This window comes from Triplophysa dalaica, chromosome 2 (genome assembly GCF_015846415.1).
Source record: "Triplophysa dalaica isolate WHDGS20190420 chromosome 2, ASM1584641v1, whole genome shotgun sequence".
Taxonomy (NCBI): Eukaryota; Metazoa; Chordata; class Actinopteri; order Cypriniformes; family Nemacheilidae; genus Triplophysa; species Triplophysa dalaica.
In genome coordinates, this window is record NC_079543.1 from 1,712,270 (window position 1) to 1,740,189 (window position 27,920).

Below are 27,920 nucleotides of genomic sequence, written 5' to 3' on the forward strand. Positions count from 1 at the left end.
TGTGGCGTACTGGTCATGTATTCTCCTCATGATAGTTCGCCTCGAAGGTAGTTTGTAAAATGGGTCACCTGTGGCCGCCTGGAGAACAAGCTCGAGCCCATCATCTTCAACCACGGTGATGGGCCGGCAGCTGGTGGCAATCCACTGAGCGAGGAGATTAATTAGCTTGGCTGATAGAGCTGTGCTGACGGGCTTGACTCGGTTGAACTCAGACATAGTAGTTTGAAGACGACCACTTTTCTCCTGCACTACATCAGTGCTTGGCCCGGCATCTTCCGCATTAGCTAAGGGATGCTTAGCGGTCAGGTGGTACTTTAGACTTGAAGAACTCCTACAGTAAGCCAATTCCGCATTACACAAGGTGCAAATAACCTAAGTTTTATCGAGGTTTCCATTAGGAAGCTTCTTAAAAATAAACTTTCCCTGAAGCAAACCCGGCGACTTCACAGCAGCATCCATGTTAACGCGTCAATTTGATGTAGTAATTTCACAGTAACGTTAGGCATACGGTTTTGAAGACTCGTTCCCGCCCCCTACATTGTAATTTGGCTAGGTATACATCCGCGCTAAAAAAAATATCAAGGTGAAAGTCATCATAGCTTGCGTAGTATAGACCCAGCTCCCAACACGACTTTGAGAATAGATTAACGGCGACCTTTTTTTTATCGCGCGATAAGAGTCTCACTGCGGCCCAGCACTAATTACTTTCAACAAATATTAAAGGGATAGTTGACCCAAAAATGAAAATACTGTCATGAAATACGTGGCGTTCCATACCTAAATATCTTTGTTTGGTTGAACACAGAGAATGAAATTTAGATGAATGCCAAACAGTTCTTCGACCCCAATGACTAGTACAGTATGATAGTCAAAAGCTGGATACTCTTGCGACAGTGAGAGTGCACCAGCAATGCACCAGCAATTTAATCTAATTCCCACAGTTGTGGTCTTGAAATAAAATCCAGAGACCACTAAGTCTGAGACCAAGACAAGACCGAGACCAAAGACAGCCGGTCTCGAGTACTACATCACTTACTGTGGCCATCCCTGCTGACAAAATTACCATCATTAAGTTACCAGCATCATTTTAGTTTGACTTGGTCTTTATTGTGCCATTAAAAAATGTACACACGATATTACAAATGATAAATAATACTTGACAATAATGTGTGTGTGTGTTTATTTACACAGAAACACTGAAGAGTTGAGTATATTGATTGCAAATCCAGCATATAGAGGTTCAGTAAATGTTGTGTTGAATGTGTGTAAGTGTGTGAGTGTGTGTGTGTCAGAGACGCTGTAGAAGGACAAAATGCCGGCAGAACAATCCACATACACTCCTACTCTATTAGATGGAGATGAAATAGCAGGTATGTTCTTGGATGTATTGTTGTGCCAAACGTTAAATCCATTGGTATTGCAGAAAATACTCCAGGATTTGTCATCAAGTCCAAATATACTATTACTGCCTTCTTTCCTGCTGGTTTCTTTATAGCTCACGGCTATACGGGCCCACACTTTCCATTCAGCCTCCCAGTAACAGCGTCCAGTCAGACTCTCTGTACTCAGAACCTTCGGGACACCTTCAAATCTGTCTGGATGATCAGGATACGGCTGAGGATCTTTCACATATGTGACCTTTTTGTTCTCTTCAGACAGCATGAGGTGAACATTGGCTGTGTTTGGATCCAGTGAGAGATCACAGAAATCTGACAGAAAAACGACAGCATTAAAACATCTACAAGACATTAGAACATGTAAACGGTCTAAATGTGTGAGAGAAAAACTTACATTTCTGTAGTCCCGGTTTAACCCTGCAAAGTCCTCCATAGTCTAAACTAAAAACAGACGAACAGTCGCACATTAAAAACACTTACTGGCTGAAATGATATACGTCTACTGTCAAGATGCTGATATGCTGATTTTCACCAAAAGATTCATGGTGAATTTTATGTTCTTGGCAAAGTTTGGCTGCAAACATTTTGTAGCCATTTTCCCAGAAAGGGATTAGATTACTCCAGGACTAGGCTTGTTTAATTTAGAATATTTAAGTAGCTTTACAATCACGCCTTACAAAAAAACATTACTTCTGTGCATTTTGAGACAAAACAATGGTACTGAATACATTTCTAGATATGTCCCCAAGTAGAAAAATTCTTCTGACGTTTAACGCCTCCTTACTAAACAAAGGGACGCCAATGTGAGTTTGCATACCGACGCACAAAATTGTAAGTCTAAAAGCTGTTTTTTTTAACACCTCGATTCGTTCTTACGGTTTGACCCACGGGTAAAAAATTGTCCAACCAATGAGATTTCTGCTTTTGTTCACTTGCCTGGAGCTGCTGAAGTTACACGAGCTGCTGAAACACGACTTGGTGGCGCTCAAGCCCAAAAGGGTTTTGCCGAGCACACATTGACCACGAGGAGGCAAGATGAGTTCTTCTTCTGTGACAAGCAAGTGTAAGAAGCATAAAGTTGCGCTGCGCCACCTTGTGTACCGGTTTCTTTTTTCATTAAGTGCCATCTACGTTAGTGAATAAATTTGCAAGTTCAGTCAGTTCATCTCCAGTTAAAATTGTTTGGGAATGAACACAGGCAGCAGATTCTTTTTTTAAGAGCCACATAACATGAACTTACATTTTTAAATGACCTTCTTTTAGTTATCCTGTTGTGTGTACATCTTACCTCTCATAGGTCAAAGTTGTATTCAAGTTGTTTTTCCTCATAAGCAAGGCCATACGAAATCTGTAGACTTTCATGTTAATCCTGCACTAAAATTTTGGAAAATCCTGCAGAATTCCGCAGAATAGTATGTTTTTACATTTGTCCACAAAAACAAATTTGTGTATATGTATTCGAATAGCCTTAAATGCTGCCTGTCTATACTGTATATTGTAATGCACTTTATAGCAGATTTGGTTCTGCTAATTTAAAAGGAGGTAGATAAGCTTTGTTATTGATTGATGATAAGACGACTGTTTAACGGTTTTGGTTTTAAACCTCTCAAATATCACATTGTTCTTTGTCAGGCTCACTAAAATCTGTCATGGCAAACAGCACATAGTAATGCATTCATGTTGTGTTTGTATACTTGGAATTCCACGGATTTAATCGGTTGTTATTGACATGGAGTTTTCTGCAGGCGCTCATTCTATATAGAGAAGACCACTGGTGCTGAGCATGCTGGAAAAAGCTGAGTCAGGCGCTCTTACGAGGAAAGTCTTTGGACGCAAATGCGACCGGTTTAGTAGCATTTCTGGACCCCTGAAGAGGAATAATCTGAACAGAATCATCTTGTTGTTGTCAAGATCTCACCAGGGGAGAATTAAACACAAACACCATTACAATCTTGACTTACTACAGACGCCACTTTCACATGATTTCATCTGTGTGCAAAATATGTTAGTCAGAAGGTTTTTGATCAGGTATATATATTGTCAAAAAAAGGTTTGGTTTAATGTCACTAATATAGTGATCAGTGTATGTTTTAGTAGAGCTCTTGACTTTCATTATGTTAATCTCTTCTTCATATACATCTAAATAAATAGTTGTTGTTGTGTTTTCTGTTCTTGTTTTCTTCAGTGATTGAGTTTTAAAACAGCAGGTGTTCATCATTAATGACTCAATCATCACTTCAACACTGCATATAATCTGTAGTGTGCAGTCATAAAGACACTACGTAATATTCATGTACTCTCTTACTTAACTCAATGCATCAAGATGACTCTTTTAAGATGATGTAACGGAGTCAAGTTGAGTACCTTATGAGTACCTTAAAGAACCTTATTCGCAGTTCAGTTTACACATACTAGGCCACAACTGCATTTTGCTACTTCCCTGCAAATAGTTTTCAGTTTAGACAGCTCTAACATTTACTTTAGTCTAGGACTAGTCTAAAGCTCTGTATAGAAAAACACTTTTTAGACATTCAATTATTGTATTTTGCGTGCATGCTTTTGTTTAGTGTGTAGTTTGTATAAGTATCAGCCTCAGACGTTACGCCCACAGACTGTTGGCAGAACGTCTCAGAATCGGCTTCATAGGAGTTTTATAAGGAATTTGTTCTGGTTACAGTAACTTTTATATCATTGAGTGTATGAGAGAGCAGCGTGTTTCATACTTGAGTTTGTTGAGTGTGTAGTTTGGATCATCTTGATAAGCGAGCAGCTGAAGTGTTGAGTGTTGTGGGTGATTGTAGCTCAGGTCGAGTTCTCTCAGGTGTGACGGGTTTGAACTCAGAGCTGAAGCCAAATAACAACATCCTTCATCTGTCACCATACAACCTGATAACCTACAAACACACCGATATAAAAGTTAAGATCATGACCACTTTTTGAAGGACTTAAATATTGTAGTTACACTGGTGAACCTGCTAAAGGTCTTCAGTTTTACTCTTACAAACCTCAGTATCTGAAGTTGACAGTTTGTGTTCTTGAGAGCATCAGAGATCAGCTTCACTCCTGAATCCTGAAGATCATTGTTACTCACATCAAGCTCTCTCAGAGGAGAATCTGAAGATTGAAGAGCTGAAGAGATGATTTTACACGACTCAACTGTGAGATTACAGTCAGCAAGTCTGAAAGAAATTAACAATTTTAGAAAAACTTAACTTGTCACATTCAGTCTCTTCCCTAAACATGACTGTAATACTCACAGAGCTCTTGTGCAGTTGTTGACAGCTGGTGTGAGTCTTCTTCTGCCCTCCAGTGTTGTGTTGTATTTCTTCAGATCAAACTCATCCATCACCTCCTCTGACATCTGAAGCATGTAGGCTATTGCTGAACAGTGAGCAGCAGAGAGTTTCTTCTCTGAGTGTTTGTCTGATCTCACAAACTCCTCAATCTCTCTGTACAGAGTCTGATCATTCACTTCAGACAGACACAAGAACAGATTGATGGATCTTTCAGTGGAGATGCAGTCAGAAATGTTCAAATTTTGTATTTTGCCTTTAATGTACCGTGTGGTTTTCTTGATGGTTTGTGATGTGTCCACTGTGTGTGTCAGTAGATCCTGTAAGAGTCTCTGATTGGACTCCATTGAGATGCCCAACAGAAATCTCAAGAAAAGATCCAGATGACCAGTTTCACTCTCAAGAGCTTTAGAACCTGCACCTTTAAGCAGATTATACAATGGTTGAAAATCTCCAAGCGCTGTGAGAGAACTGCATGTACAGCAGCGAAACCAGTAGAATGCAGCGAGGAACTCCTGAAGACTGAGATGTATGAAGCTGTAGATCTTCCTCTGATGAATGACAGATTCCTCCTTAAAGATCTCAGTACAGATGCCAGAATACAGCGAGGCGTCAGTGATGTCTATCCCACACTCTCTCAGATCCTCCTCATAGAACATCACATTGCCCTTCATCAGCTGTTTGAAAGCCACTTCAGCCAGTTTCACAATCACTTCTCTGTTGATCTCTGGATCTCTCTCTGGATCATACTTCTCATTCTTCATCTTCATCTGAATCAGCAGGAAGTGGATGTACATTTCACTCAGAGTTTTGGGGATTTCTTCACTGTGATCTTGTGTCAGGATCTTCTGAAGCACAGTGGATGAGATCCAACAGAAGACTGGTATGTGACACATGATGTGGAGGCTTCTCGCTCTTCTAATGTGTGACATGATTCTGCTGGCTTGATGCTCGTCGCTGATTCTCTTCCTGAAATATTCCTCCTTCTGAGCGTCATTGAATCCCTGGATTTCTGTCACACGCGTGATGTATTTGGAGGGGATCTGATTGGCTGCTGCTGGTCTGGAGGTTATCCAGATGAGAGCAGAGGGAAGCAGATCTCCTTTCATGAGGTTTGACATCAACACAGCCACTGATGAAGTGTCCGTCACATCAGAAACTTTTTCACTGTCTGAAAACATCAGAGTCATTCTGCTTTCATCCAGACCATCAAAGATGAACACAACTTTACACTCCTCATAAATCTTTGAGTCCACATCTTGAAGTTCAGGATGAAAGTCCAGCAGAAGTTTGTGAAGACTGTAGCGATGCTCTCGAATCAAGTTCAGCTCTCGAAACGGAAGCAGGAACATGAAATCTACGTCCTGATTGGCTGTTCCCTCGGCCCAATCCAGAATGAACTTGTGCACAGAGACTGTTTTTCCAATTCCAGCGATGCCTTTAGTAAGAACACTCTTGATTTTGTCTCTTTGATGTGATTGAGGTTTAAAGATGTCATTGCAGTAGATTGGAGTGTCTTGTAAGTCTTGTGTTCTTCTGGGCTTTTTCTCCATGTGTAAAACCTCATGTTCTTCATTCACTCCTTCACTCTCTCCCTCTATGATGTACAGCTGTGTGTAAATTTTCTTCAGGAGCGTTTGATTCTCTTGTGCTTTGATTCCCTCAAATAAATTCTCATACTTGTTCTTCATGATGCTTTTGTGTTTGTCTTTCACTCTCTGCAGAACATCATCCACTGACTTGAGAAAATCCTGCTGCTCGTCCTCAGTCCCCTCAGGGAGGTCTGATTCAGTGGTGTCCTGTCTGCTAAGCGTCTGACAGGATGATCTCCCCACTTCTGAGAAAAGAACAGAAACATACAACGACAGTCAGGATAATTACTACTGGAAAACATCACAAATTTTCCACGGAATAATTATGAAGTAAAACTTGAAAGAATTTATTCAAAAGCAATGCGAGCATGACCATGTCCATTTACTGGTATTTTGGTTAATAGTTTCTTTGAATAGATTAGGTCACTTGCTTTTGAATATGTTGTTTCATTAATGTGTGAATATTTAAGCAATACAGTTTGAGAGGACGCTGGAAATGACGTCATTGGTTGACTGAACAGCACCAGAATGTTTGGTTATGCATTGCTTAGGGTGCTGTACCTACCCAAAATTGTTAGGTGCAGCTGTCACAGCTGTGTTTTTATGAATAAAACACGGTAATTGACCGATCAGAATTAATCAGCTTTTGATAACAAAAGGATTTGTCACATGTATAAATGACACATGCATAAATTTGAACCTCTCCAAAAAATGTAACAATGCGTCAATTTGACACAGAGTGCTGTGATTGGTCTCCTTGAACCCCTCCCAGATAGCAAGGTGATATTGATTGAATGTTGAAATTTCACCAGAATCATCATTTTGGTTGAGGTTGAATATTCAATGCTTAATATTGTTGAATCAATGTTGATAATTTGTCGATTTATATTTATTGAAAAGACAAACGTTGAGTCAATGTCTATAACGAATTGTTTAATCAACGTTCAAAAGATAAACATTGAATCAAAGTTGATTTTTGGTCGGCTTAATTTCCCTGGGTCTTAAACACTTTAATGCGAATCAATATGCTGACAAAAACTGACAGCATAAGCTCTGCCAAAGCAAATTTGCCAACTGTAGAAAAAATTATTATTGTTTCAACCTTTATCAGAGGACCTGTGTAATTTACTTATTTTTATATAATTTAAAACAATCAATAGGTCATTATATTTATTAATTTATTTCATGTTAAAGTAGAAAAAATCACCCAAGTAGTAGGTGTGTACATTGTGATCTGGAATTAGTGCAGCACGTGCTTATGGAATATGGGAGCTATGAGAAAAGAGAGGAAATTATCACAGAAGTAAAACTAAATTAATATCTACATATTACTTTACAAGTATAAATGGAGACAATTGTGTGGATTTCACATATTACATTATTCTGAATTATAAATAAAAAAACAGTTATTTTAAAACAATTAAAATAGTTTACTATAATTGTCAAAAATAAAACTTTAATAGAGACAATTTCGATATGTATCCCCTTCCTGTCGAGTGCGTTATAATGCAGTCCTGTAGGTGGCGGTAATAAAACTTCAAGCTGGTTGCTGCCAACGGTCAAACAAATTAAAGCGCGAAAAAAGCAGACGTTGAGCGCGAAAGCCTGAAGAGCAGCGAAAGGACAGCGGGTCTTTTTTAGAGGCAAGTAAAACATCCACTTATAAGTTTAAAACATTTTTATTTGTTTCTGATGCTAAAGATATTACGTGTTACAAATAATGTTGCAGTACTTGCTGTTTGCGTGATTTACCCGCAACTTTCTGAGGCTTAAGATATTTATAAGTTGTTTCTCCCTAAATGCTCAGTTTAAACGTTCCCGGTTACTTTACCTGAAAAGGGAACAATATATTACCTCCGTGTTACCGTATTTGTCGAGGCAGAGTCCGTGAACTGGACGAAACAGCCTACCTTGAGCCTACACAGAACACATAATTACCGACAATTCAATTCAATTCAATTCAAGTTTATTTATATAGCGCTTTTCACAATGTGTATTGTTTCAAAGCAGCTTTACAGGGGCAAACAAGAAAAACAGAAAAGTTAAAACACAGCACAGTGCATGGTATTTATACAACGAGTAAGTTCATTCTAATAAATAACATCTAATTTCTAAATAAATAAATGAATGAATGCAGTCTCCCGGTGAGCAGGCCAACACTGCCCTGCTGTGGCGAGGAACCCAAACTCCAATGATTGATTAATGGAGAAAAAAACCTCGGGAGAAACCAGGCTCAACCGGGAGGGCCAGATCCCCTCTGACGTGTCATAGCTGCACTCAGACTGGTGACATGTGATTTTAGTTTAGCATTTAATACCAAATATTGTAACTTCAGCATTAATAAGACAAATAGTCCGTCTTTGCTCTTGGTTGGGGATGTAGTGGTCTGAGCTGGGATGGTCCGATGGTCATATTTCTCTTGGCAGCTGGTGGAATTGCCTTAGATGGAGCTGGGATGGTCAGTCAGTCTGCAGCTGTATCTGGTGTAATCTCAAATTGGGGATGGGCATCTGTCGGTCGTCTGGACATGGTGGAACTTCTTCCTACCTCGGGATGGGCATCTGTCGGTCGTCTGGACATGGTGGAACTTCTTCCTACCTCGGGATGGGCATCCCGAGGCAGAGGCGGAAAGAGAATAAAGAGAATAATTAGCGTAGCTGCTGTTCATTAACTATGCATTAAGTGAAAGCTTGGCTGAAAAGATGTGTCTTTAATCTAGATTTAAATTGGGAGAGTGTGTCTGACCCTCGAATAGTATCAGGAAGGCTATTCCAGAGTTTAGGTGCTACGTATGAGAAAGCTCGTCCACCTTTGGTGGATTTTGTTATTCTAGGTATTGTCAAAAGTCCTAAGTTTTGAGATCTCAGCGAGCGTGATGGGTTGTAACGTGATAAAAGCTCGGTTAAGTAAGTAGGTGCTAAACCGTTCAGGGCTTTGTAAGTAATTAAAATAATTTTAAAATCAATGCGATACTTAATGGGTAGCCAGTGAAGCGATGATAAAACTGGGGTTATGTGATCGTATTTTCTTGACCTAGTAAGAACTCTGGCAGCTGCATTCTGAACTAACTGTAGTTTGTTTATCGATGATACAGGACAACCACTAAGTAGAGCATTACAATAGTCAAGCCGTGAGGTCACAAATGCATGAATAAGCTTTTCTGCGTCTGCAACACATAAACTATTTCGTAATTTGGCAACATTTCTAAGGTGGAAGAAGGCTGTTTTTGTGATATTTGAGATGTGATTTTTAAATGACAGGTTGCCGTCTAATATAACGCCTAGGTCTTTAACTGTATTTGTTGGAGTAACAGTGCAGCTTTCAATTTGCAGGCTGTAATCGGAGATATTCGGTTTACTTAATTTTGGTGCTATAAGTAATATTTCTGTTTTGCTAGAGTTTAAAAGGAGGAAATTACTAGTCATCCAATGTTTTATGTCCTCGATCCACTCTGCCAGTTTGGATAGCTTAAAGGAATCATCTGGTCTTGATGAGATATATAGCTGAGTATCATCTGCATAACAGTGGAAGCTAATTCCATGTTTTCTAATAATGTTGCCGAGGGGCAGCATGTATATGGAGAAAAGCAAGGGTCCTAAAACCGATCCCTGAGGTAGTCCATAATTGACTTGCGTAAGATTTGACGATTTCCCATTTAAATGGACGTATTGATATCGGTCTGTTAAGTAAGATCTGAACCATTGCAGTGCCTGTCCCTGAATACCGATATAATGGTGTAAACGATCTAGTAGTATTTTATGGTCTACAGTATCGAAAGCAGCACTAAGGTCAAGCAGGACTAAGAGTGAGATGTTTCCTTTATCTGAAGCAATAAGAAGGTCATTTGTAATTCTAACGAGCGCAGTTTCAGTGCTGTGATGCGGTCTAAAGCCAGACTGAAACTTTTCGTGCATGTCATTATTTTGTAGGAAGGTACACAGTTGAGTTGACACTACTTTTTCTAGTATTTTAGACAAGTACGGGAGATTTGAAATCGGTCTATAGCTTCCAAGTTCATTTGGGTCTAAATTTGGTTTTTTGCTAAGAGGCTTAATTACAGCCAGTTTAAAGGGTCCTGGGACATGTCCTAGATTAATAGACGAGTTGATTATGTTACAAATGGGCTCAATTACAGCAGGTAGTAACTCTTTTAATAAAGTAGTCGGAATGGGGTCTAATAAGCATGTCGTCGGTTTGGATGTTGCAATAATTTTAATTAAATCTTCCTGATTTATAGGAGAAAAACACTCTAGCTTTTCTTTTTGTCTGACGGTTGAAACTAATTCTTCCGACAAACTTGGAGGTTTGGTTTTAGCTATGTTGTCTCGTATTATTTCGATTTTCTCTGTAAAAAATTTCATGAATTCATTGCTACCAAGGTGCGGCGGAATACCCAGGTCAGGTGGAGTCTGTTTGTTTGTTAATTTAGCAATTGTACTAAATAAAAACCTTGGATTGTTTTTGTTATTTTCTATGAGGTTACGGAAGTGCTCGGCTTTTGCTGCTTTTAGTGCCTTTTTGTAACAGCTTGCACTCTCTTTCCATGCAATTTTAAAGACCTCTAATTGGGTTTGTTTCCATTTTCGCTCCAGTTTACGCGTTTCTCTTTTTAGGGCGCGAGTGGTGTTATTATACCATGGTGCTATGTTCTTTTCATTTATCCTTTTTGACTTCATAGGTGCGACCGCTTCTAATGTATTAGAGAAAATAGTGCCCATGTTGCTGGTCATGTCATCGAGCAATTTTATATTCGTTGGAAAGGTAATTAGAGAAGTCAGATCTGGCAAGTTCTTTACGAAACTATCTTTAGTAGTTGAGGTGATTGTTCTACCTTGTCGATAACGAGATATACAACTGATTTCTGCAGTGCGCAGTGTACATATTATAAGATGGTGATCGGAAACATCGTCGCTTTGAGGTATAATATCGATATTGGTTAGATCGGCTCCGTGAGATATAATCAAGTCTAGGGTATGATTAAGGCGATGAGTAGGTCTATTGATGTATTGTGTTACACCACAAGAGTCTAGTAGTTCTTTAAACGCCACAGCTAATGGATCGTTAGCACTGTCTACGTGGATATTAAAATCTCCAACAATCAGTACTTTATCGACGTTAACCAATAGATCCGATAAGAAGTCTGCGAACTCTATCAGAAAATTAGTGTAAGGCCCAGGGGGTCTATACACAGTAACCAATGTAAGAGAGACCAATGATTTTTTACTTTTGTTTGGAACTGTTATGTTCAACGCAAGCATTTCAAATGATTTAAATGTATGCATTGTTCTCAGAGTAACGGTAAGAAAGTCTCTAAATATTGTTGCGACACCACCACCTCGACCAACCGGACGTGGCTCATGAATATAACCGTAGCTTGGAGGAGTAGACTCATTTAGACCAAAATAATCATTTGGCTTAAGCCAGGTTTCAGTGAGGCAAAGTATATCAAAACTGTTGTCTGTGATCATTTCATTTACAATAACTGCCTTTGAATTTAGTGATCTAATATTAAGTAGCCCAAACTTTAGGCGTTGGTTTTGCTCATTAAATATATTGTCTTTTGGTTTAATCATGATAAGATTTTTTCTCTGACTTTTAAATAAATTATTATTTGGTTGTATTATTCGGGGGACAGACACAGTCTCTATGCATTTGAAAGCAGTAACATTCTTAACAGTTGGGTGAGAAGAACACAGACTGTAGTTAAAATTTGTACTTACTAGTCAAATGGTGCGTAGCGTCTTTGAGATGTTGTCAGACAGAATTTCCGCTCCAATGCTGCTGGGGTGCAGCCCGTCGGGGCGGAAAAGCCTTGGTCGCTCCCAGAACAGATCAAAATTATTTACAAAGAGCAGCTTCTGTTCAATACACCATGACATTAACCAATTATTAAGCATAAATAGTCTACTGAACTTTTCGTTCCCTCGTCGGTAAGTTGGAAGCGGCCCTGATACGATGATCCTCGCCGTGGGCGATGCGTTGCGAACAGTATCGACCAGACTCCTGAAGTCCCTCTTCAGGATCTCCGACTGCCGCATTCTCACATCATTCACCCCCGCGTGCAGAACTACGGCTCCTACTCTTGCATCCTCCTTCAGAATCGCAGTTACCTGCGCAGACACATCGAGAACACGGGCGCCAGGAAAACAGTGAGTGCGCACCTTACCTTCATTGAAGGAGGCGCGTACGTTCCGGACGATTGAGTCTCCGATGACCACAGCGTTGGATTTCGTCTCGCAGAGGGCGGCAAAGCGATTTCTCGTAGAAATCTCGAAGACCGGTCGCGGCGGTGGGGGAGAGGTCATCGCTCCGGTCCTGGATTTCGCCTTCCGCCGTGTGTGTGCAGGTGCAGGAGTGAAGTTCATTTCGGCTCGTCGTGGTCTTGAAGCCTGGGCTCTGTGCATAGAAACACACGGAGTAGAAGTGATAGGAGTATTACAATCACGTCGAACACTTACCGCAGCTTTGCGAGCGTCAGCCCGGGATGTTTCCATCGCCGTTTTACGTTCTCGCAGACGTGTTTGCCTCTCGAGTAGATCGTGGATCTGCTTCTCCAATACTTCCAGTTCTGACTGAAGTGCGAAGAAAGATTCATCATCTGCACTCAGAGGTAACGTTAAACACATATCTGAATCATTAGCCATTAGTGGTGTCATAATGAGAACAGTGAGTTAAGCAGTAAAGGCAATATTCAGAAGCTAAAGGCTGGGAATGCTAACAGCCTGAGTGCTAATAGCGAATGATCGTATAAAACAAATCTATCTGTGCGTTATATGACGATATTTGGTATGGGATACACTTAAGGATAGGTTTAACCCTCTGTGAGTTATCAATTTACAATATAAATATTAAGAAATAACAGGAATAAACGATATATTTAGAAAAAGTTTGACGGAGCTCTGTCTCAAACCACGCTCTCTCAGCAAACAGGAAGTGATGAGGTCCAGGTGTGTCCACAGTAGGTGTTTTGGGTAAAATGGTTCTTAATTATAAGTTAAGAAATAATTGACGATGGGCCGTTGAATTCATATAAAATAATGCGCACCCCGAGGTCAAAGAGTATAGAATACCGGGGGGGCGAAACTCTGGTGCCTTTTGGGAAACAGCCGCTGTGTGGCGCTTCGATAGCGCGGCCGCCATTTTGGAAAATGCCAGCTGGACAATAGCAAAGACATACAGAATAGAATAGCGCAATAGAAACATTCTCCAATTAAGTCATCACTAAATTTAATGAGACATACAGTTAATATTATATTGTCTTGTATGTCTTTTAAGTTATCAGTTCTGGAATTCAACCATTTACCCTACTTTATTAATTTATTTTCATTGTATGCAACCTTTACACATTTATTACTATTATTAGTTAATATTACTCCAACAGGTCTGAAATTAATATTGTATGATTTACGTTCCTTCAAACACTACAAACATTATGATCTTATAAGACCATGCTGAAAAATAATGATTAAATGGTATTAATGTTAAATCCATAAACACACATACAAAATACATTTTATAATGGTTTTAATGAAAAGGGCTAATGGTTCATAATGGTAACCATCAGAATTTCTGTGATGGTTTCTATCGTCTTTTTTAGAAAGGATGCATTGCTGAAAAACAATAGAAACCCAATTCTAATGGTTTCAATTAAAATTCAATGAACCATTAGCTTTTTCCATAAAAATGTGAGAATTTGACTGATTAATTAACAAATGTGTCCTATGGGGTGACGGCAAAAATGTAGGAAAAAACAATGAAGAACAATATTTCTTATACGTGTTTTATATTATAAACATAAATATTAATAATATTAACAGTTTGTATCCTACATTTTGATATGTCACACTGTAGGACACAATTTATTCATGAACTAGCCTTTGATTTTTCAACAATGCGAGTTTTTCTGAAGCATGTCCTTAATTTTTTGGTATTAATAAGTAAGGGATAATGTAATTGCAGAAATAAGCCTTGTCTCACAATGAAGGGGCTTATTTCGTGATCGCAGCTGGCTGCCTGTACACTATCGCTTACTGCTGTGATGGCTTATATTGCGATCACAGCAGCAAAAGGCTATTGGACTGCTAAGTCGCTTTCACTCCAACATGGCGGAAACGCAGGGCAGCTACTGGGTGAAAGTGTTGCAATGGAACGTTCTATTGAGTTTGGTATTCTATACTCTTTGATGCGGTCATGACGTGCAGGTGATTTACCATAAAACAAATTTACCCTGTTTTTACGACAGAAACGTAATCGTTTAAGCATGATAAATGCCAGTCAGTTCACCAAAGACATGGTACACCTCTAGTTTATTTATTTTCATAAACCGCTTTTTTTTATCAGTACATTCAACCAAACATTTGCTCTGTTAAATCTCAAAACCGAACGCTATTGCTTATGCTTAAGTCACTTCTTAAAGACATGGAGAGAGGACATTTAAAGACATTTGGCTACCCTGTTTGTTACTGTTGTCCTGGAAATTATTCATATGGCTTGGCTTGTACAACATGGCACTTAATTGCCCTTAATTCAAATTTTACTAATTTAAATGAGTTTTGTTTAAAAAAAGACAATGCATTTATGTAGCCTGTTTGATTTAAAAAGTTAATAATAATATACAAATAGGATGAGAAAATGTATCTTCATTCTTAGAATTACAAATAACATGGCAAAGTTATATTTTCATTGTTAGAGATGTTTTCTGCCATAGGACACATTGATTCGTCAACTACCCAATTAAAAAATCTTATATCAGACACAGATTCTTAACCATCGGTTGTGATCTTTTATTGTTAGGATTTTTTTATTGATCAGGAAGGATATTGAAAAATGAAAATAATATCTCTGTGTGGTTTCTAAAAGCTGTATAAAACCATTGCCATTTTTCTAAATGTAAATGATTTATTATGCTGTTGTTGTTATTACTATTATTATTTTTGTACATGTACTAATTAACCCTTTTTCTCTTACAGTGTCCAGCAGCTCTGTAAACCAAAGCTGATTTACTCTACAAAGCTCAAGAAACAAGGTCTGTTTGTAGTCCACCATTTTGTACTGATCACACCATTTGCTGAACAATGTCCTCTCGTTGGTCTAAGAGACGACATTTGAGAAAAATAGTACAAGCAACAGAGTCTGACATTCTGCTAAAGTTTCAGGAGACTATCAAACAGAATCAAGATGTTGAACACTGTGTTGTTGGTGATTCTTCTGGTTTGGATGCTGATGAATCAGCTGGATCAGTTTCTAATGAATTTGCCGGGCCCGTTTCTCATGAGTTTGCCAGGCCCGTTTCAGACGAGTTTGCCGGGCCCGTTTCAGATGAGTTTGCCGGGCCCGTTTCAGACGAGTTTGCCGGGCCCGTTTCTGATGAGTTTGCCGGGCCTTTCTCAGAAATACCAGAATCCCAGGAAGTATTTACAAATTTACATACATTTCCAGATGAGAGTCCTCAAATATCTAATGAGTCAGATGACTGTGATGGCACTGATACTCCGGATACACATGATTTTCTAATACGGAGTTTGAGATATTGGGCCACAACTTACTCAGTGTCACTTGTTGCATTAACAGCACTTTTGAGTATACTGAGGGTTTTTCATCCCCAACTTCCCAAAGATGCAAGAACGGTGCTTAGGACTCAGGTTGATGTTCCTACCACCAAAATGGAGGGAGGGGAATACTTCCACTTTGGCTTGGCAAAGGGACTGCTTTCCCGTTTAAAATGTTTGACCTTGCCAACAGATCTCTATACATTAAAGCTTCAGTTCAATATTGATGGGCTTCCTCTTTTTAAAAGCTCCAAAGTTCAATTTTGGCCTATTCTTGCTTTAGTGAATTGTGATTACACTAGGTCCCCATTCATTGTTGGTCTGTTTTGTGGGATCAGCAAGCCAAAAAGCGTGTTTGAGTATTTGAGCACTTTTGTTAAAGATTTGACACATTTGCTGAGTAATGGCATCGTTTACGGTAGTAGAACGTTTGAAGTTATTGTTTCTTCATTTGTGTGTGATGCACCTGCGCGAGCCTTTGTGAAACAAACTAAGGCTCACAATGGCTATTCTGGGTGCGACAAATGCTGCCAAGTAGGGGAGTGGAAAAACAAGATGACATACCCTGAAACAAATGTCAAACCACGAACTGATGCTGAGTTTGATGCAATGATTGATGATGAACATCACTTGGGACAGATGGCTTCTCCTTTGAGTGGCATAGTAAAAATGGTCTCAATGTTCCCAATAGACTATATGCATGTTTGCTGTTTAGGTGTGACTAGGAAGCTACTGAATTTGTGGACAAGAGGACGTTCGCTGGCCACTCGTTTATCCAGTCAAACCATAAGTGAAATTTCCTCAAAACTGATGATGCTCCGTGCTCACACACCGGTTGAGTTTAATCGTAAGCCCAGGCCACTGACAGAAAAGGATCGCTGGAAAGCCTCGGAGCTACGCTCATTTATGTTGTATACAGGGCCCATTGTACTCAGGGACAGCATTCCAATTGAGCTGTATGATAATTTCATGTTGTTTTCTGTTGGCATGTGTTTGCTTCTTACTCCTGGCATCTCTGATGGCATGCTTGACTTGGCTTGTAAAATACTTGTTGCATTTGTAAGGCATTTTGGCGAGCTATATGGCACCAATGAAATTGTATTCAATATACACCAAGTAATACACCTTGCTGATGAGTATAAGCTTTTTGGGCCTCTAGATAATGTATCTGGTTTCCCTTTTGAGAATTATTTAGGCCAAATTAAGCGTCTTTTGCGTAAGCCACATTTACCATTGCAGCAGGTAGTGAGAAGAATATCTGAAATCCCATGTTTGCAGATGCCAGTGCCATTTAAAGACTGCTTTTTACATGGCCTACATTTTGATGGTCCATTACCTCCTCCGTTCAGCTTAGCTGAACAATATAGAAAAGTTACCACCTATAGATATGCATTATCCACAGATGAAGGAGATAACTGCATACAAATTGGAAATGAAATTGCTGTTGTTAAGAATATAGTTAAGGTTGAAGAAGAAAAAATATATGTAATATATCAAATCTTCAGACATAAAGAATCATACTTTTCATATCCATGCTTGTCTTCATTCATAGGGTGTTACAAGGTCTGGCAGTTGAAAGACAATCTTTGTGCAAGCAGATTGGTGCACATTCAAAATAAATGTGTCCTCTACCCTGATAAAAATGGCTTCATTGCCATGCCTATGCTTCATATGAAGTGAGATTTCTTGTTACTGTTCAGTTAGTTATAACATGTTGGACAGTAGCATTGTGTACATTTTTAAAGTTTCTTGGATTTGATCGTATATATTTTCTTATGTTTTTCCTTATATTTGGATCCTATATATAATATCTTTGCTTCATTTTCTCAAGGTATACAAATGGAGAACAAGAAGCCGCAATGGTGCATTGTTCAGTTCAAAAATGGTGGCACTGAAATAGTCCCCCAAAATTGGCTGCATGGTGACAAATTGTCATGGCCACCATTTACTAGCAAAGATCGGTCAAAAATTCATGCAGCAGTAAAAAATTACCTCCAGCCAGGTGATGGATGGATTTTTTATGAGCCAGTAAGACGTTTAATAAGTCGAGGTAAGTAAACAACTGCTGAAGCAGTATTTTAGTTACAGTAGTTGAGTAGGGCAAAGTAAGTGAAACAGTTCTGCATAATAGTATTTTTACTATATTTTTATATGCGGTTATTGGGATGAGTGTTCGATCATTGATAGGACACTGCTCTTTGTTTGTAGTTGTAGCATGTGTTTCAGTAGTATATAAAAATATCAATATAGAAATATCAATAGCAGCAGTCATGCAGAATTTAATTACTCTGGAGTTTAAGTACTTGTAGTACTTTTGTAAGTTTAACATTAGGGTTTCAGAAGGGCAGAGTATGAATGTGTTTTTCCACAATGATTTCAGATACTTATGAAGAAGCCCAAAGAAGCTTGCAAAAATACTTAAAAGACAACTGTGACACAACGGATATGCAGTCGGACGAAGAGTGTGATGGTCGACCTAGACGAAAGTTTAAGTAATATTATTTTTATCTTCAATTAAAAATAATACATTTTAAGTTTGACTTAATACTGCATATAGGAATTTATTGTCTGTTAAATATTTGACCTGTTTCTCTCTTTCTATCCTAAATGCTTCTCAGTGATAACCACTGTGCGTGCGTCTGTGTGTGTGTGTGTGTGTGTGTGTGTGTGTGTGTCTGTCTGTTAGTGCGTGTGCATGTTGTGTGTGTGGAGTGTTTTGTGTGTGTGGAGTGTTTTGTGTGTGTGGAGTGTTTGAATCAGTGTGTGCGTGTGTTTTGTCTGTCTGGTGTGTTTTCACCTTTTTGTTTTTACTTGTATAACTTTAAATGTTTTGCTTATCATCATTATGTTTCATGTACAGCTGCTTTGTAATAATGAAAATTGTAAAAAGCGCTATATACTGTAATTAAAAATTGACTTAAAAAGTATTTAAATCTTAATTAGAATTTTGCCCAATCATGCTTTCTCATACTTTGTTTCAGACCAAACCCCTTGTATAGTCAGACTCAGGATGTTGACTCGGAAGAGGAAGGCACTGAGGTTAAAAAGAAAAAATTTGCACAGGCTCCGAGGATTGTGATGCCAGGTATCTTGTTTGTTTAATTTATTTTTCCTTTACTGAATATTCTTTAGTGTTTAGTTGTACAATCTGAAAAGGATTTAGGCTATAGTTGACTGTTGATCAGTAAGTAAGTCCTTCCTTTGCAACAGAAGGATCAGGAATTGTTGGTGCAGCCACCTCCAGCAGTGGAATTGGAAAGTCCTCAAAAAAGGGTAGGCTTAATTTAATTTAAATAAGTTTTAAAATTGGTAAAATTGCCTTTTTCTGCCACCATTTCAGATTTTCATTGACCATACATAACTTTTTAAATTATTAAAATTATGCAATTGCAATAAAACTAAACCATTGCAATATATTGTGCAGCACTATTTACAAGTGCTATTTAATTTCATTTGTGCTTATGCTGTTTTTTGGTCTTGTTGCTAATATGGCATTACAAATTGCAAAAACCACAAGCAGGCGTAAACTGCTGACTTATTGTAATGATTTATTTAAAAAAATCAAATGACCAAATATTGAGATTCAGGGTTTCCATCGGACAATGACAATATCATTTATATCAAATTGATGTCAATTGTACTCAGAAAAGTGAATGATAATTTGTCCAAAGGACAACCACATGTCTGTGCTTAATGTTTAACGCTAAGCCAAGTAATCTGTTTTTTTATTTTCACATGTCATGTTTTTTCCTGTCATTTTTAAGCTCAGGGACTCTCTGCTGTTGGTGCCCATTGTGGCCCGCTTCATTCTGATATCAAAGCTGCCCTCAGCCTGGAGACAGATGCACATCACCATGAGCCAACTCTTCATCAACTTTTACCTGCTGGTAAGATACTTAACACAAATATCGTAACAAATAATTTCATAATTACATTTAAAGCTGTTCATACAGGGTGCAATTATTGCTTGTGTGGTAAGGTTGGGTATCATATTACATATTTTGGTTCCGATTCTGGTTCCATTTAATATTGGTACATTTATCTTCATTAAATGGAGTATGACAGGAGAGTAATGTAAAGTAATGCTTGCCCTTCCATAATGTGTATTTGCTAGTGTTGATATTTTACAGACCAACATTCTGCTTTTTAAGTTGAAATAAGGTAGCTGGCTAAATAAGCCCTTAAGGGCTCAGGCACTTGGTCATCGCCCTAATTTGAAGTATTACAAACACATATGAAACATTTAATTGATAGCTGAGCACACTGTTTCTTATGACATGAAAGTTACAAAGTTGGGCACTCCTGTCTGGTACCTGTACCATCACAGGACACTTGTGTGTGTTTGTGAAAGATCCATCACTGTGCTTGAGTAACTTTTATGTTAAAGACATTTTGAACATGGGCGGGGTGACGGATTTGACTCATTTATTTAAATAATGAAACATATTTGTGTTCCAGTAAAAGAGCCAGGCAGTGCCATCTCCAGTAATGCAACCCAGAAGACAACTTGGAATGACAGAAGGGGTATTTATTTTTTATTGATACCTCAAGAGCATTATAGCCTTAGAGAGACAACCTCCAAATGTATGTTACAGTCATTATTACCAATCTTTTACACAGATTTATCAGTCTGTAACATAGAAAGTAATGCTGCTGCCTTGCAACCACGTAGAGGATAAGGGAAGCATGTATTTCATATTTAATACACTCTTCTTACTATGACTTTTTACTGCAGCAGGTTATAGCTGAAAAAACACTTGTATTTTAATGATCTGTTGTTGTTTTCTGCCATTATTATTGTGCAGCACTTTAGTCAACTGCTTCATAGACTTATTAGAGTTGACTAAACAAATATTAAGATAAATAATTTACCGCATCTCACTTTATGTGTCCTTTCAGCCTATGAGCAAGTTGATTACAGGCCCTTCAATAAGATGCATCCAACTGGAAGAAATGGTATGTCTTTCAGTGTAATAAGATGTACAGTGTTACAAAGCAGTAAAAAAACTAATAAAATCCATGTTTACATGGATCTGCAAAAACAGGTAAAAAATGCTGTATTAAAGCCCTTTCACAATGATTGCAAAAAAGCTAATTTAATATGACACTAGCCCCTTTCACACATAGAGTACTGGCAAATTGCAGTTAACAGATCATGTGTAAAATGGCCCTTTCCGGTGTTCCTGTCAACAGCTCTATGTGTTTCTTTTTCAGAAGCACCTTCACACAGCATGGGAGAATACAATATGTACAATGGTAATAATTAATTGCAAAGACAATGTTTCATGCAAATAGATGTAACATCTTCTGAAACCTGTATTTCTTGTATTTAGATTCACTCTATGAAAGTCAGTGTGCCTGTGATGGTAAGTTTAACCAAGGATGTATGATGGCTCAGTTTTTATTATGCATATGGTTTTCTGGCAGTGGGAGAGGTGAAGTGTTAAACATTGTGTAACCCTAACAATAAGGCTTGTCATTATGCAAGCCATTAACCTTGCTTTACACTTCAATATACGTATATTGGCAAATTTGAAATAAAAACACTGTGAAGCAACCAAAGCACTTATGCTGTATTGACCACTTGCATGTTTAGAAAACTCCAAGGGACTTTGTTTGCTTCACAGGTACCTGCTCAAAACTGATTGCAATGTTTTTCACCCTTCATTTTTTTTGTATTTTGTAGGCCCATCAGAGGGACATTTTCAACCTTCCCTCACACATGGTACGAATACATTTCTGCCAGTTGGTAATTTTGACATAAGTTATAGTTTACTTAATGATTTTTTTATTAAAGGTCAGAGAATGCAGTCGGATTCCAGACAAATAATTAAAGGCAAGAAATTAAGGATTTTGATCTGCAGTTTTAATCTACAGTTAGTGATACTCAGCTTCTGATTTTACGCTTTAATTCCAAATTGTTTTAGATTTCTCCCTATCCACCTTACTCTTATCCCTTATGACACTGCGCAAATTATGGGACTAAGAAAATAAGCATTTTTTACATATTCTGCCTAGATTTTGTTTATAAGAAAATGTAAGAAATGCAAGAAATATAGTGTGACGCATGTAGTCAGGATGCTAAATATACCAATGTTTTTTCTGACAACATTAAATGATACCTATAAATCATGTTTAATGTCTTGTTTCTTCAATAGAGTGAGCACATTTAGTGTAGGGATGTTAAATGTTTATATATTAAAGTTCATCTTCTGAACACCGTACAGTCACTCACCCGAACAGTTTGTCTTTAGATATGTGTATGAAGCACTCTTCTTAAATTAAACCTGAATCTGATATGATTGTCATTGTTTTAAATAGGGAGACATCTAAAACATTCTGGGATGGGTTTGAGGACAGGAGTTGATTGTCGTTGGCATATTGTTCTGTTTTTAATATTGCTTTTACTTTCATATTGTTTAGTGTTTTATGTATTGCTTTTGCTTTCAAGACATAGCATATTCTAAACTGACCGAGACGCTGGCGGAACTAGTGTCCGAAGTAAAAGACCTACGTCTAGAGGTCCAGGGTTTCATGAGAAGGCAGCTACCAATCACTCCTGCGTTACCTCTATCACTCCCATTGAAAAGCATGCCAGAGTTTGAAGAGGCTGAGCGGATTCTTCAGAGTGAAGATGCCAGACGTGTTATGGTACTGTAAATTGTCTTTAAATTTTTCTCAAAAGCAAATTTTAATTCAACACACAATTACTAGGCTTTTTTCTAGCAGAAATATGTTTCTGTGTAGCCACATGGCATTTTTGTAACATTTCCATATTCTGTCCAAATATGTGTTTAACAACCTCTTGGGTTGGTCGGTTTGCTATTGTGGGAGGAGCATCAGTTGAGGCCCGTATCAGAAGAATGCTGGCCTGTACGTTATCCAATGAGCTTGCCTCTCAGATGAACTGGGCTGGGAAAAAAGTAAAAGATGAGCAGAAACAAAAAACTGCTTTTAAAGACACCAGACTCAAGATGTGCATGTTTGGTAAGTTACTGTGTTTGATTTCAGTTTTGGCCATTGACATGTCTCCTGAATATTATTAGATCTCAAAATCTGGTGGATTGAAATGATGATTGACAAAAGTACCTTGTAGAGATCATAAATCAAAGTAAAAATATCAGTGTCCAGCAGTAATAAAGAATTTAGATCTGTAGTTGTATAAGAATAGATGATGACAAGACCACATCTCTGTGTGGAGCTTATCTATTGTTGTCAAACTCACTGGATTATCACAAACCATGTCAAAAGGTATGCTCGGAAATGTAAACTTACATTTCCGACAGACACACTTCACCAAAATATAAATAACTGCCTTAAAACATTTTGTGGAGGTGAAAATACTATAACATGCCTAAGACTTTTGCATTGTACTGTATAAAACAAAATAATTGATTATTTAAAAATGTGACTTTAGGAAACAAACAGCACTTTCGTCAGTACACACACACGTAAAATTGAGAGCGGTAGATGGCTAATAAACTCGCCTAATATTTGGACACATTTTTAAGTCCATAAATTTAAAAAACATATCATTTTTTATTAGAAAATTGGTTGTTTTTATGGAATCAATTAATTAGATTAGATTTTTGATTAAGTATTTGATCACCAAATTTGACTGATCATTGAAAATGCGTGTCCAAACTTGAACAGATTTTTTTTACTTCCTAATGTCAATTTAACTTTAAAATAAACATGATAAAATTTTAAGTTGCAATTATTTTTTGTACATGTAACATTACACAAATATTGTGCAGTTGTAAATTATAACAAGTTTTTTTTCAGATGCGCTACAACAGCAAATGAGGGCAGAAAAAAACGAGGCCTCTGAGTACACCTTTACTGTGACCGTCCAAAAATGGCTCCGCTATGCCCCTGAACGGCTTGGGGGCATTGCTCGAAATGAAAACCCCTGATTTCACTTGTTTGTGTTTACTGAAACAAAGAACTGTGGTTGCAGTCTGTACTAGTATGTTTTTTTTCTTTACCATGTTGGTAAGTTCTATATGTTTACATTTTGTTGTGGTTTATGGCAAACTAGATACATACAGTATGAATCTAAGAATCTATTTTGGTCACAGGATATACATAAATATGTGTAATTTCAAGGTTGTTGTATTTGGAGTGTGTGACTTTTTAGTTAAAATATGTTATGTCAGGCATGCATTGTCATTTCTGTATAAATTTGATATTTACAACACTTTTTATGAGTAGTGCCGAAGTCCTTCCTTATTCCTAATTATATACTGACTTTCTAAGATGCCTCAAAGTAATTAATTACCTTTGACTTGGAGACCTTGATAGAAATGTAGTTTAGTAAAAAGTATGATATTTGTCATATAACTGTAGTGAAGTTAGTATCAAGTTTCCAGGAAAAAATAACATCAAAGTACAGTACTTCAGTACTTTCTACCTCTGCCAACATCCTCTCATAATTAATGAATATACAACATACTGTCCATGATTTAGTGGAGTAGAATCTTACTGTAAATAAAGTAAGATTGATTTAATATTTTTTCAATCATAATTCAATGTTTAAAGAGTGATTGAAATTAAATTGAACTAGCATTGATTTCATGCCCACCTTGATCTATTTTTCATCATTGAAATAACGTTATTCTAGGGTGCAAACATGATTAAAAATCAATGATACAATTTCAACATTGATTCAATGATAATTTGGTTGATGCATCAACCTTGATTTAATGTTGATTCAGTGTTGGTCTGCAATCTGGGCTTCTTCTGGTTAAAAAAACTCTGCGATAGTGTTGCGTTTACTCGTAGACTTTTCAGAATTAAAAGTTTTTTTCTTCTATGTTTAACAACTTAAGATGTAACAAACTGTTTACTTGTCGCTATCACTGATAATGCTTCTCCGTCAACGTAAACAACAAGCTGCTGCTTCTTCGGCCCTTGTCTTGGTTACACAAGCAACACGCTCGTGGATACTGACCACTAAGGGTCATTATATGTCGACGCAGAAAATGACGCAGAAAAAGGAAAACCAGCACGTTCCCTACGGCATAGAGGTTACAGCTTAAGTCTGACATTAAAATAAAATCGTCCTTTACTGTATGTAACAAATCTCATTAAAATGGAAGGAAGGAGGCGGGAACCGGCAAACATTTAAACATTTAATAAAGTAATATAACAGCCGGCGGCCCCTCACGGACGACCGCCGGCGAACAAAACATAATATAAATACAAACATAACATAAGTTCGGGCCCGGTCCTCTCTCTTCGACGGTCCGGTCGCTCGTTCCTTTTATGCTCCCATCTCCTACGTGATTCGAGCCCGGTGTGCGCACAGCTGGCGCTAATTCACAATTACTCACCGGACTCGAACCACGGTCTCGCCCCGCCTACTCTACTACACTGTACCTGGGGTCAGAGGTCCCTGCTCCATTACAGAGTTCTATGGGCTTCAACATGGACTGATGACTCCTCATTGACACACTGCTGGGTTCTGGAGATGATGCCCTAGGTCACAAAATAAATGGTAAAAAATCTGCTTATAAAATAAACCTCTTTTCACATGTTTACATGCATATCAATACACCGGCAATGCGGAAAAACGCGTTTACATGGAAGTTTGAGACTTGAAGGGCTGCGTTCACTCCCGAAAAAACGTGCAAAACTTTTTTTAAACGGAAACGGTTGTGCGGTTGAACAGCCTGTTGTGATGACACAAGATGTATTAAAACAGCCGTTGCCTTGTGAAATGGAACGGGAAGCCAGTGTTGGGTAAGTTACTCGTAATTAATTCATTTTTCAGAATTACTAATGACATATTCAGTAGAGTAATGAGATTACTGTACAAATTACTCTTTCCAATAAGTCTTAAATTACCTATTATTAATCCCTTGCTATATCTTATATCAACCTTGATTAGTTAAGTGATTCACAAAACGACTCTTAGTCAATTCAAATAAATCATATAAACTTATATAAATTATTTTATTAACTGACTTGTTTTACAAAATTGAAAAAGATACATAAATGCATGCATTTTAAGGTTAGACTTAACCGCCCAAACCGTCTAATTTACATCTTGGATAGTAATTTCAGGGCGAAAGACCATTTTCAGATTTCAACCGAAGATTATGAGGGTGATGAATTTTATATCGAAACTGACCCACATTGATAAATGATTTACTATAAACGCTGCAATATTTCATGAAAAAAGAAGAATTGTACTTTTTTATTTCACTAGGACTTTAAGATAGTCACTACAGGACAGAAGTGCATTTTCAGATTTTATCGAATGAGTATAAAGGGACGCGGCTTTTAAAAAGAGAATTACCCAAGTTGGGAAATCTATTTACAATTAACGCTGCAATTTTTCATGAAAAAACAACATTTGTTTTATTTCTCTGGTACTTTTACAGGGTCTTAACAACTCTCAATGACAAGCAAATAGTTAGGACTGATAAGTCTTACTTTTCGTTTAGCCCTATGAAAGATGTTATGGCCAGTTTTGAAGAATAAAAACAGACTAGTCTAGATTAGTCTGAGCAGTTTATGGAACAGGTTCCTGTCTCGATCTAACTTTTGGTGAAGTCGCAAACTTCTGCTTGCAGATAATAAGAGATGGAAAATCGTATGTGAATAAAGTACTTTTTTTCATCCAGACAGTATGACATTCAAATATCTTGACAGAAAAGAATTACTGTTGTGTCAGAGAGACATGATGTTAATGCAATAACAAATTGGATGACAGAATGGTTACGTGCAGGTGCACCAACTTCAAAAGAGGTTGTGAGTGACTTTTCTCTGGCTTTGCTCGGAGCTCTGGTCAAAGCATTTACTTCTCATCGGGATCTCAAGACCTACATCAATGAGTGTTGTGGTGTCTTACTTGGGAAACAGTCAGCAAAAGTGCCATCTTGTTTTGTACGGGTTGATGTGGCACACTGCATCAAGATGATCTGCCAGTGGGACTGTTTGCGGAAAAAAACACATCGCATCAAAGATTTCTATGTGAGGTCAATGGCACAGCTTCTGAAGTCACAATCCATGGACGATGCAAGGGAGATACTAAGCAGTATAACTGTTGTTGCTCTCAGTGAAGCAGAGGGCAATGACAGCTCTGGAGGCCCCCTCATATCTGAAAGGTGCAAGAAATACCTGAAAGCCCGAATTGCAGAAGAGTGTGTGATCATTCCAGATGTAGAGGGTGAGGACCTGGACGAACTGTATCCATGTGACCAAACACAGACAGACCTAAAGCAGTGGGTTACAGACATATGTGAGGAGAGCAGGTCACTTGCTGTGGCTAATGGTGATCGTGATAATATGCACTTCCTCCCTGAGATTATTCCTAATATAATCTGGTTTGCAAATTACTTACCACTCTGGACAGGGGTAATGATCCCTCACTTCCGTAGCACCAACGTCACTGCTAGTTCAGATAATGTTGAAGCAGAGTTCAAAAACATCAAACACGGCCTTTTCAAGCATGAAAACCTGCCTATGCGTGTGGATCGATTCATTGCTCGACATTTGTCCTTCATTGAAGGCAACATGCGTATTTGTGCCGCAAAACAAAAAGGTGAAAAACAAGGTCAAGAAGATGGAGATCCTGCCACAGTCATCATCACAGGAGCGAATACACTACCCACCACAACTTGCAATGTAGATGGAAAACCAGAAATGGATGCTGCCTCTTCTGCACAGTCTGACACTGTCACAGACATCCATCCAAAAGATGAAGACGTGGTTGAAACTGGAGAGGCTTAGCAGTTCCGCCCAAAAAGAGGAAGAGAAAATCGTACCTCTCACCTTGTCCTGAATGGCTCCAAGCAGATCAATCTGTAAAGGGGAAAAAATTGAAAGTGGAAACGTTAAAAAATGAAATAATCAACAGCCTGTTAAATTCAGGAAATCAAGAATCTCTGTGCTAAACACCTGTTCTTTTGATGCTTTTTGTCAATGTTTGTGTTGTGCTTTCTGCGATAGTGGCACTTTCAGAAATATAGTTCAAAGTGAAAGCGCCAGTAACGTCCTCCAGCTTGTGAAAACTATCACCACAAATGGTCTGAATGCTCAGGTCTACACACAGAGGGCAGAGCTGCTGAGTGAAATATTCAA

At 38.1% G+C, this 27,920-nt stretch overlaps 3 protein-coding genes across 6 annotated transcripts; 1 reads left to right on the forward strand and 2 right to left on the reverse strand.

Moving 5' to 3' along the window:
- Nucleotides 1-999: 999 nt before the first annotated feature.
- LOC130436980 (NLR family CARD domain-containing protein 3-like) lies at nucleotides 1,000-26,769 on the reverse strand. Its single transcript, XM_056768055.1, has 7 exons — nucleotides 26,689-26,769; nucleotides 25,212-25,310; nucleotides 4,655-6,527; nucleotides 4,403-4,576; nucleotides 4,121-4,291; nucleotides 1,792-1,838; nucleotides 1,000-1,709 (listed from the first exon to the last, which is right to left on the reverse strand). The coding sequence occupies exons 2-7, from the start codon at nucleotides 25,234-25,236 to the stop codon at nucleotides 1,180-1,182; spliced, it is 2,820 nt and encodes a 939-aa protein (XP_056624033.1). The 5' UTR covers nucleotides 25,237-25,310; nucleotides 26,689-26,769; the 3' UTR covers nucleotides 1,000-1,179.
- LOC130437951 (uncharacterized) lies at nucleotides 9,289-13,409 on the reverse strand. Its single transcript, XM_056769635.1, has 2 exons — nucleotides 12,741-13,409; nucleotides 9,289-12,678 (listed from the first exon to the last, which is right to left on the reverse strand). The coding sequence occupies exons 1-2, from the start codon at nucleotides 12,878-12,880 to the stop codon at nucleotides 12,006-12,008; spliced, it is 813 nt and encodes a 270-aa protein (XP_056625613.1). The 5' UTR covers nucleotides 12,881-13,409; the 3' UTR covers nucleotides 9,289-12,005.
- LOC130437736 (uncharacterized) lies at nucleotides 12,762-24,030 on the forward strand. 4 transcript variants are annotated; one of them, XR_008909225.1, is made up of 16 exons: nucleotides 12,762-12,892; nucleotides 15,252-15,307; nucleotides 17,662-17,880; nucleotides 18,211-18,322; nucleotides 18,812-18,915; nucleotides 19,041-19,103; nucleotides 19,595-19,717; nucleotides 20,289-20,354; nucleotides 20,730-20,786; nucleotides 21,045-21,086; nucleotides 21,164-21,196; nucleotides 21,517-21,555; nucleotides 21,628-21,666; nucleotides 22,282-22,481; nucleotides 22,674-22,817; nucleotides 23,616-24,030. XR_008909225.1 is itself a non-coding variant. In XM_056769302.1 (14 exons), the coding sequence occupies exons 3-14, from the start codon at nucleotides 17,670-17,672 to the stop codon at nucleotides 22,488-22,490; spliced, it is 1,098 nt and encodes a 365-aa protein (XP_056625280.1). In that variant the 5' UTR covers nucleotides 12,762-12,892; nucleotides 15,252-15,307; nucleotides 17,662-17,669; the 3' UTR covers nucleotides 22,491-22,811. The 4 variants fall into 4 exon arrangements, 1 of the variants encoding a protein (XP_056625280.1); XR_008909227.1 differs by having other exon boundaries at nucleotides 21,048-21,086; XR_008909226.1 differs by lacking the exons at nucleotides 12,762-12,892; nucleotides 15,252-15,307 and adding an exon at nucleotides 15,321-17,506.
- Nucleotides 26,770-27,920: the final 1,151 nt, after the last annotated feature.

Bases quoted from the DNA above. Each gene is read 5' to 3' on its own strand.
- LOC130437951 (XM_056769635.1), bottom strand. From the start codon at position 12,880: ATGATGAATCTTTCTTCGCACTTCAGTCAGAACTGGAAGTATTGGAGA. The intron at 12,679-12,740 runs GTAAGTGTTCGA...TTCTATGCACAG, and splicing joins CTGACGCTCGCAAAGCTGCG to AGCCCAGGCTTCAAGACCAC.
- LOC130437736 (XM_056769302.1), top strand. From the start codon at position 17,670: ATGGAGAACAAGAAGCCGCAATGGTGCATTGTTCAGTTCAAAAATGGT. The intron at 20,787-21,044 runs GTATGTCTTTCA...TTTCTTTTTCAG, and splicing joins GCATCCAACTGGAAGAAATG to AAGCACCTTCACACAGCATG. The intron at 21,087-21,163 runs GTAATAATTAAT...TCTTGTATTTAG, and splicing joins AGAATACAATATGTACAATG to ATTCACTCTATGAAAGTCAG.
- LOC130436980 (XM_056768055.1), bottom strand. From the start codon at position 25,236: ATGGAGCAGGGACCTCTGACCCCAG. The intron at 4,292-4,402 runs GTTTGTAAGAGT...GTGTGTTTGTAG, and splicing joins TGTCAACTTCAGATACTGAG to GTTATCAGGTTGTATGGTGA. The intron at 1,839-4,120 runs GTATGAAACACG...GTCTGTTTTTAG, and splicing joins TACACACTCAACAAACTCAA to TTTAGACTATGGAGGACTTT.